This window comes from Mercenaria mercenaria, chromosome 4 (assembly GCF_021730395.1).
Source record: "Mercenaria mercenaria strain notata chromosome 4, MADL_Memer_1, whole genome shotgun sequence".
Classification (NCBI taxonomy): Eukaryota; Metazoa; Mollusca; class Bivalvia; order Venerida; family Veneridae; genus Mercenaria; species Mercenaria mercenaria.
The window spans coordinates 69,262,088-69,271,141 of NC_069364.1; the positions used below are offsets into that span (position 1 = coordinate 69,262,088).

At 34.6% G+C, this 9,054-nt stretch overlaps 1 protein-coding gene across 1 annotated transcript; it reads right to left on the minus strand.

Moving 5' to 3' along the window:
* Nucleotides 1–1,080: 1,080 nt before the first annotated feature.
* Nucleotides 1,081–6,536, minus strand: LOC123551991 (uncharacterized). Its single transcript, XM_045341332.2, has one exon. It carries the CDS (start codon nucleotides 6,485–6,487, stop codon nucleotides 3,023–3,025), a length of 3,465 nt encoding a protein of 1,154 aa, XP_045197267.2. The 5' UTR covers nucleotides 6,488–6,536; the 3' UTR covers nucleotides 1,081–3,022.
* Between the last annotated feature and the right edge of the window lie 2,518 nt (nucleotides 6,537–9,054).

Consider the following 9,054-nt stretch of genomic DNA (forward strand, 5'->3'; position numbering starts at 1 on the left):
TCTCTTCAAGAAGTTCTGTGGCCCAGGGTTGGGGTATAGATGATGGCTGCATAAATTGGCTGTTGAACTACGATTGCGGTGGCGGGCTTTGAACTGTATGCTATGTATATGGTGACTGCATACCAAATTGGGGCTGCTGTTGAAACGCCATATTTTGATAGCAAAATTGTAAATTTTGTTCTCGATTATCACTTACAGAATGTTTACCTGTGTATTGTCCACTACTATTTTGTTTACGCTTTTTCGATTGTCCTTGTTTCTGTCCGCTTTTATCACCACCGTCATGATTTGTGATCACTAAATTCTCAGGTAATAATGGCGAGGTAGCTGACCGTTTATTTTTTCGTTTTTTTCTTTGTCCCTGTTTGAGAATTTGGTGTTTCTGTCTTATCTGGCATTAGTAAACAACATTCCACAACACATATATCCAAAAATTTCTACTCTAATCCATTGGAAATTCATTTTATTTTAGTTTTTTTCCGAGAGCGAAAAATCCATGTTCACACTGTGACTTTGGACCTTTTATAAGTTCTTAGAAATGTAAACATTAGCTGGGATTTAATCGTTCTTTTAATTCAATAAAAACTTGCTGGGCTAAAGCAGTTAAATGCGAAAAAAATAAATGTCTCATTAACAAAAGTATGCAATCAAAAGGAGTCTGCTACAATTTGGCTTGTTTACGATTACAGATCTTGCTATAAACTTATTCCGTATCATTTGTTTCTACAAACAGAAATGTTGCATAGAAACATAGAAGTTAAATGAATATTTTTGTTGATACAATGTCATGTTCAATATATTCATAAATCCATTTTTTAAAAGAAACTTTACACTTTATCTTTTTTCTGTAATGTAAAATGTGGACCAGAAACTATGTCAGTGCTTGTGTATGCAGGCTGATGTTGGTCCAATCTGAAGTTTTCTGAAATTTTGTTGACTATCTTTATTTACGTCTATCGCTTAGAATAAAATATAGCTATAGTTGAAGATAGGAAAACATAACAAAGAATGGTTACTACCGATACAATTTATTCTTTAAATACAATCAAAGAAGTAAAACATAAAAAGTAAAATTGATCCCAATTTATTTATAAAACAATTTCCTCTGCATATACACAAAGAATTATTATTGAATTGACTTTCTAAAGTACGTTTGTACATATTCGCATACTATTTCTATTTAATTGACATTTTAGAGTACATTTGTGCTAAATTACCATACCTTAGTAGTTCAAATGATACAACGACAGTAGATTGTTGTATATATGTACAGTCAAATAACGATGTCTTCGTCGGGACCAAGGGAAAAAAGTCGAGATATCGAAAAATCGAGATAACCGAAGTAAGGTCAATTTAGGTCGGTAGGTGGGGTAATGAAGTTTTGTGATGATAAATATACGTTTTTTTAGAAAAAAACTGTATATTGACGCTAATGTTTTGTGACCTTGCACTGTTAAAACATTTGAACAGTGCTGTCTCAACTTCTGGGATTTTTGCTAGTCTTCTGACTGGTGCTTGGGCAAATTCTTCACTCCCGCCCTCCGACATGACTCAGCAGTTTGACAATATTGAAAGGTAGATCTAATTGTTTTTGTGATTGTTAGTGAAGAATATCTGAAGCGTCAGTAACGGAGACAGTTGTTAACTGGACAGAATCTTCAATTCTTGGTGTTTATAAATGCAACTAAACTCACTAAATTTTGACACAATTCAATACAAATTACTCAATCCGCGTGTTACACAGCTTACGTTACAAATAAACAATTAATTACACATTAGAGCCGGTTAATTGTGTTTTGGTTGTAATCAGGATCATTGAGTGAACAACCGAGCGTGTTGTTTTTCGCACCTCCGGCGGCAGACGACAATTGAGCGAATACAAGTCGTGCAGTTTTTTCCACCTCGTTTGGCGAACGATTAATGTCCACTCGAGATAACGATGTCCAAACAGAGTAAATTTCAAAGATGGGGACTGAAAATTTAGTTGAAATAGCGAAAAAATCGAAATAAAAAATTCGAGATATCCGTAGTTGATTTATAAAAAATAAGAAGGAAAAAATTCGGGAAAGGGAAAATCCACTTGAAATATCGAAATAACCGCAGTCGAGATATCGAGATTTGACTGTAGTTAAATAATCTTTATTTTGATTTAATTTGAAGGTTCTTACATATTTAAGAGTATTTGCAATATAATAATATCCTGTAATATTGTGTTTATTTTGGAAAATAATGTATTATAGCTAATTGATATCAAATACGAAACGAGATTACCTGCAATGGGACAAACAATAAAACAGTCCATATCACGATAAATTACTAGTATTTCACAAGTTCCGTCATTTATTAGACCAAATGTCCGACACGACGATACTTTGGTACTTGTACAAGCATAGTGTGTTTACTTTGTAGACAATATTCTGGATGAGCATTTAATGGGGTTCTTTGTTATGCCCACATTCAGCAGGTATGGCGAATGAAGGCATCAATGACGTGTCAATGAATCACGCCGCGTTATTGGCGAGACGACGTACGGTTGGTCATACGCGAAACAACATCCTGGCATTCAAGTATACAGACATAAAAACAATGGTCATAGACATTACCAACCATCAAATGACGTTTTGTCAATTATTTTGATATTTATTCTTCAAAACAAATATTTCGAGATATATACTTCACACCACAAAGACCTCCTTATTATCATTACTATTTAGTCAGGATATAATTTCTAAATTTCGCAATTATATTTGTATAAAACGTACAGCAAAGACACAGATGTATAATTTCTCTAAACATGGAACGTTCCAATCATTTAAAAATGTTAAAATTGTTTTTGAACGCAAATATTTCTAGCACCGATCTTATTAATAAAAGACATCTAGTCCTACTATAAAATGGTATTTCATTCTGTTTCTTTAACAGCTATACAAGGTGTTATATCTTATGATTGCCAAACAGTAAAAGAATGGACATCTTGAATATATTAAATATTTAATCATGTCGTTTTAATGAGCTACGATAATTAAATATCTACAAAATACTTTTGTGTATTTATTTCCCTTAAATCACATTCACGAATGAATTCACCTAAACGAGTTGCACAACCACTTGAACCAAATTCCGTCACAGGTTCTACACGCGGAATATTTTTCATTAATTTCAATGTGGCGGCTGACATTTCTCTATGATCAGGAATATGAATAATAGATCGAGCTTCAGTTGAACGGTTTCGTTGCCGGTTTCCAATGTTTAACGAAGGGATACCTAATACGGGCGTTTCTCGAACACCAACGCTGGAATTTCCGATGAGTCCATTTGAGTGTTTTATCAATGACACAAAATGTTCAAATCTTAAAGAAGGTAAATATTTGAAATGAGGATTGTGTTTGAATTTCGTGTATTCTTTCAATATTGTTTCATAATTAGTATCATTATTGCATTTGATAACAACGAAATTACTTTCTGACGCAATGCAACACTGGACAACGTGTTTGATTTCATGTGGATCAAAACTGATAGTGACAGGATGATAAAGTAAAACCATGAAATCATGTTCTTCAAAAACAATGTCGTAACGTTTCTTAACGTCTGAAAATGAAACATTGTTATCTAACCAGGCATCAACTTCTGGAGATCCGACCACGCGTATGCGCGCCTCATCTTCTCCCAGCTGTAACAATCGAAGACGTGAACATTCATTCGAAACCAAGTGTATGTGCGCCAACTTTGTTATTGCATGACGTAGAGATTCATCAATAGTACCGCTTAACTCACCCCCTTCAATATGACATACTTTTATGTTTTCAAGCACTGCAACGGCAGTACAGGCAAGACTTTCAATTCGATCTCCATGTACAAATACCATTTCGACTGAAGGGTGTAGCCAGCGCTTAAATTCATTGGCAGTGTTAATAAATCTTTGACTCATCGATTTTGATTTGTTCGGTCTAAACACAATTTTCGCATGCGTAGATGAAAAGATTTTTACTATTTCCATATATGTTGAACCAAATTCCTCTTCTAAATGCATTCCAGAAACCCAAATTGTAACTGGAATGTCTGCTTTTAGTGCTTCGTGAATCAATGGTGACATTTTTGAAAAATCTGCGCGCGTGCATGTCAGAAATACTAAATCACGAGTTGAATTCCCTGTCTTTATTTCTCCGCTACTGTCAGATTTTTCCGACACAGTTTTGAAATGGTTGATTTTCATATTTTCATTTTTCACCACAGCGAATTGTAGTTTTCTAAAATCCCATTCTGTGTCAATTATTGGTACGTCATCAGCAGTTTTAGAATTAATCTTTGCCACTACATTTTTGGGTGTAATTACAGAACCCTTTTCAAATGAAGATGTATACACTAGGCGTTTTCCGAGTTTGTTTATGCATACATTCTCGGAAGGCTGAATGCACTTGATCCCGGTTCCCATTGCTGAATCAATGCGACGTACATCTCTAACGAGCATTGCTAATTCGTTCATATCTAAAGATGCAATGTGGTCAGAACCTTTCATTTGTTTATCTAATGTTACGTGTTTTTCAACAACTTCACATCCCAATGCGACAGCTGCAAGTGTCAATGGTGTTCCTTGATCGTGACCTGAAAACCCTATTTTAATATTTGGAAACATCATTTGGTACGTACGAATGACATTTAATTGGACCTCATTGTCTGGTACTGGATAACTAGATGTACAGTGCAATAATGTTAAATCATGATTATGTTTTAAAACTGCGCGTACACTTTTTTCTACCGTCCACAAATCCGACATGCCGGTAGAAAGTATCACTGGTTTCCGCTTTTTCGCAACATATTCGATTAATTCGAGATTGCCAATATCTCCGGAGCCTATTTTGTAAAACGGTATGTCAAGTGTTTCTAAAAAATCAAAAGATGGCTTATCGTGACCACTGGCTATGAATTCAATACCAATTGCTTTTGCATAACTTTGCAGGGCTTTAAAATCCCTCTCGCATAATTCCAAAGCTTTCCGATGATTCCCATATGTTTCACCAAATGAATTCTTTGTTACATAGGGGCTATGTAAGACCTCTTGTGTAAAACGTCCGTCCGGACCAAGATCTTGTTTCTGTAGTTTTACCAAATCTACCCCGGTGTCTTTACATCTACGGATAAGCTCTTTGGCAATGTTCACATCTCCCTGATGATTATATCCAATTTCAGCAATAATTTTTGTTTTCTTTTGTTGAAATTGCTCTTTCGCGTTGATATGCAATGCGCCACACATATTTAGATATGAATCAATGGGTTTGATACCATATTGCTCTAAAATGTCTATGTGGTGCTTATGCTTAAGGATAAATCCACTCACATACAGGTCATCTAATGATAACATGCTTTTAATTTTGGTAAGTTTTCTAACTAACTTAAGTGTATCCGATGTTTCAAAGTTAACTGAAAACTCCGGTTCAAATAACCGACCTATCTCAGCGTTTTTCACAACATTTCCGTTAATATATAAACCAGTTGCAATCCCAGTACCAAACACTAACAACATTATATTCTTTTGCTGTAATTTATTCTTTCGAACCAATTCCATCACTGCACAATCGCCATCGTTTTGCATTTTAATGAGTTTTCCATCAACATACTTTGGGAAAATAGTTCCCTTCCAGAAAGGCATTAATTCTGATGCATCTGAAACAACATAGTAGCCTTGTTTCTCTGTAATAATTCCAGCAGCACTAATAAATATTTCGTAGTCATCTATTTGTTTTATCTGGTCTAAAATGAACTCTTTAAGTTGGTCTTTTGAACCACATAAAGTTCTAGTGCACCATTGCTCGACACGGTTTTTGTATTTTAAACGAACGTAAGTTCCGCCAATGTCTATTACGGTAGTACTTGAGCGATAAAGCAATGCGGAGGCACGTGCAAAATCTTGTTCTGTATCAATATCACACACGGCATGTGGAACCACCATGGTACGACACGGAAACGTTGGGATTGATTTTGTTTTGATAAAATCAGCTACATGAATCACATATATACTACCATCTTCGGCAAATATCTTCGAGTCTTGGCGTGGCACTCTCGTTGTCCACAATGGTACGTTGCCCTGATAGAGATAAACATGCGCTGGTTGCACACTGACGCAACCTTTATTAGACGCGCTATGTTGCAGCGCTTTTTCTATATCTTGGTATGTTGTTGTCGGCGAGGTTGCTTGTAACACAACAACTCTAGCAATATCCGAGCGAGTTTTGACAAATTCCATAAGAACGTCGGCCGTCGTTGATTGGTCTGTAGCCGATACTTCTGATCGTTTGTGTACTTTCACGCCTGGAGGAGCCAATGATGCATAATGTTCGCTGTCTGTTGAAACCCATACTTCATTCAAGGAAGATACTTTTAATGCTTCTAATACGACATAATGAAACAGAGGTTTACCGTTTAGTAAATGTATATTTTTATGTTGAACACCCTTCGATCGCGAACGGATAGGAGTGAAGGAGACTATCATTACAAAATGACGTACACTTTTCCTTTAAAATACCATATAAAAGTTAACCGGTTTATACACAAACTATTGCTCTTCGTTATCTGAATTGAGTATTTATGTCCACCAAATACATGTATATCAGAAAGAATTTTATTGATATTGGTAATTCAATATTTAAGACAATACCAACAATGATGGATAACGAACAATACATAGAGAAACGTCAATACTGGTATATTATTTGATGTCTGAAACGACATTGTCATACTCACAGTAGGAGGACCGTTTTCTAACACAAGTATAATGAAACAACGTGTTACGATATTAAATGTTGAGCGGAAAACCAACATATCATATAAAACTGAGTTTACTACCAGAAGATGAGATACCGTCGTGTGCTTATACTAAAATAAAACGTAATTATCCTTTAAATATCCAGCATATATATTTTGATATGTAGTATTTCTTTTGGTGCATTCATTTTCTTTTCAAAATATTCTTACCAATTTTATTAAACCGCTTTGGTAAAAAATTTGAATTTCCCGGGAGGGGCTTAAATTTCATAACCTCGGAAAGCAGAAAATTGTAAACAGAACTAGTACATTGCTTTGTTTATCAATATGAATGCTGCAGTGAAAGATATTGCACCAAAAGATGTAACGAGATTCACACTCACCTCTTCTGTTTCGTATTTATTTAGTAATACCCGCTTTTTAACACCTCTGTGTTTATGAAATGACATTATACTCAGGAAATGAATTACACTTATGACGTGCATTATTAAAATTAAAACTTATTATAGAACTAGTACATGCAGTACGTAAGTATTAATTTACTGAAGTATGCCTATTATCTGGACTTTTTTGATAATTCGGTGATGGACGCACAAAAAGAATATTCTCCAAATTTTCGTTTCATGTCTTGACACTGTGTTTCACAGTCGTAGTGTTGTTTTTTTTTCGGGTTTTATTAATTTATTTAATTGTATAGAATTTTTACAATACTGAAATATGGATAACAAAACTAGTCAGCCTCCACTCAAGAAATTCGTGAAGAGTTAAGGAAAAAACTATTGAAGCAATATCCATCTGATATAAAAGAAGCAAGGAAATTAACTAACCGTAAGCAAAAATAAACCACACCTCTTCTTAGAGGCAGACTGTTACCATTATAAAAGTTAAATTGAAAAAAAAATTCAACTACTTAAAATGGTAGACAAATTAAATATGTGTCTTGAAGAAGGAAAACTCAATTCAGTCTAAACATTTCAGTTACTGAAAATGATCCTGGATTGCTTTCTTTAATATCAATATTTCTGATGATACAAACACATAACCTTATTTACGATGAATACCAGTATATTATTAAGGGAAAATCACAGGATGAAGTTCATAGGCACAATCCATTTTGTTGACAAACCCGTCAAGCACTGAAAGTGTACAAAATATTTTCAGAATTATCCACTATGCTGCTTCTGTTTTAATGAAGTGTGACTATGCTTCTCATACATTAGGTGGAAAATTCTTAACAAATGTTATATTTGCACATTGCTACTTTTCTTCAGATATTCTTCCCAATCAGGAAAGACAAGTATGTTCTTCCAACATTGGTCAAATGGAAGAACAATATCTGAAACAACTACAAGAAAAAAAGGCCATGTTATAGTTGATAACAGAACGAAAGGAAAAGGTACTAAGGCAGACATAGCCTTGTCAGTGGTATCATTGTCTAATGATGTGCATGCAATAGACATCAAGATACTGATGCACGTCACTGTTAGCGGACGAATGCAGTATATAATGTTGTCCGTCAAAATGGCAAAATGGTATGGAAGTGTTAGGCATTGAAACTGTATCATAAAAGACAGATGACGTGGGTTCTCCAAAAGAAGTGTTGATCGGTATGAAACCGATTTACGAGTAACTTGATAACCAGTCTTGTCCAGTGGAATAACCTACAAGTGACAATAACAGTCAAATATCTAGATTTGTCAGGGAAGAAAGAATATCCATCCAGAATGCACTTGTCACACGGTATGTGTCAAAATCTATCGCAAAGACGGCAAAACAGATTACAAGTGATCAAGGAAAAATCATAGAACATTTTGGCATAAGGAATGATATGACAATGGTGTAGCTTTAGCACACACATTTATTGAATTGAATGAAACATTAACAGACAAAACAGTGCAGAAAAAATATAATCAAATATTTTAACCTCCATTGAACATCATCAAAATGACCATGAAGGTCGCTGTAAGACATCCAGATGCAGAACTAAAAAAAAGTTGTTATTTTAACTTATTGTTTAAAATCACTTAAGTCAACAAAGAAGCCGAGATATTGAAGTACCGCATGGACACATATAATGTTGAACCTTTTAACAATAGTCTGTTGCAGTATGTTGACAAACGAGTAGCTTTTGGAAAATAAACAACAGATCAAATGTGTATATTTCTTGCTTTGCTGGACTGGAATGAAAACATTGAAAGGGTGTATGTTTCCTACAGAACATATAAAAGAAATCCCATAAAATCTTACCAAGTGCCTGTTTCGATAAGGAAAACTAGTGATTACAAAGAAAATATT

What these genes read in the sequence shown, in the direction of transcription:
- LOC123551991 (XM_045341332.2), bottom strand. Translation starts at nt 6,487, where the DNA reads ATGATAGTCTCCTTCACTCCTATCCGTTCGCGATCGAAGGGTGTTCAA.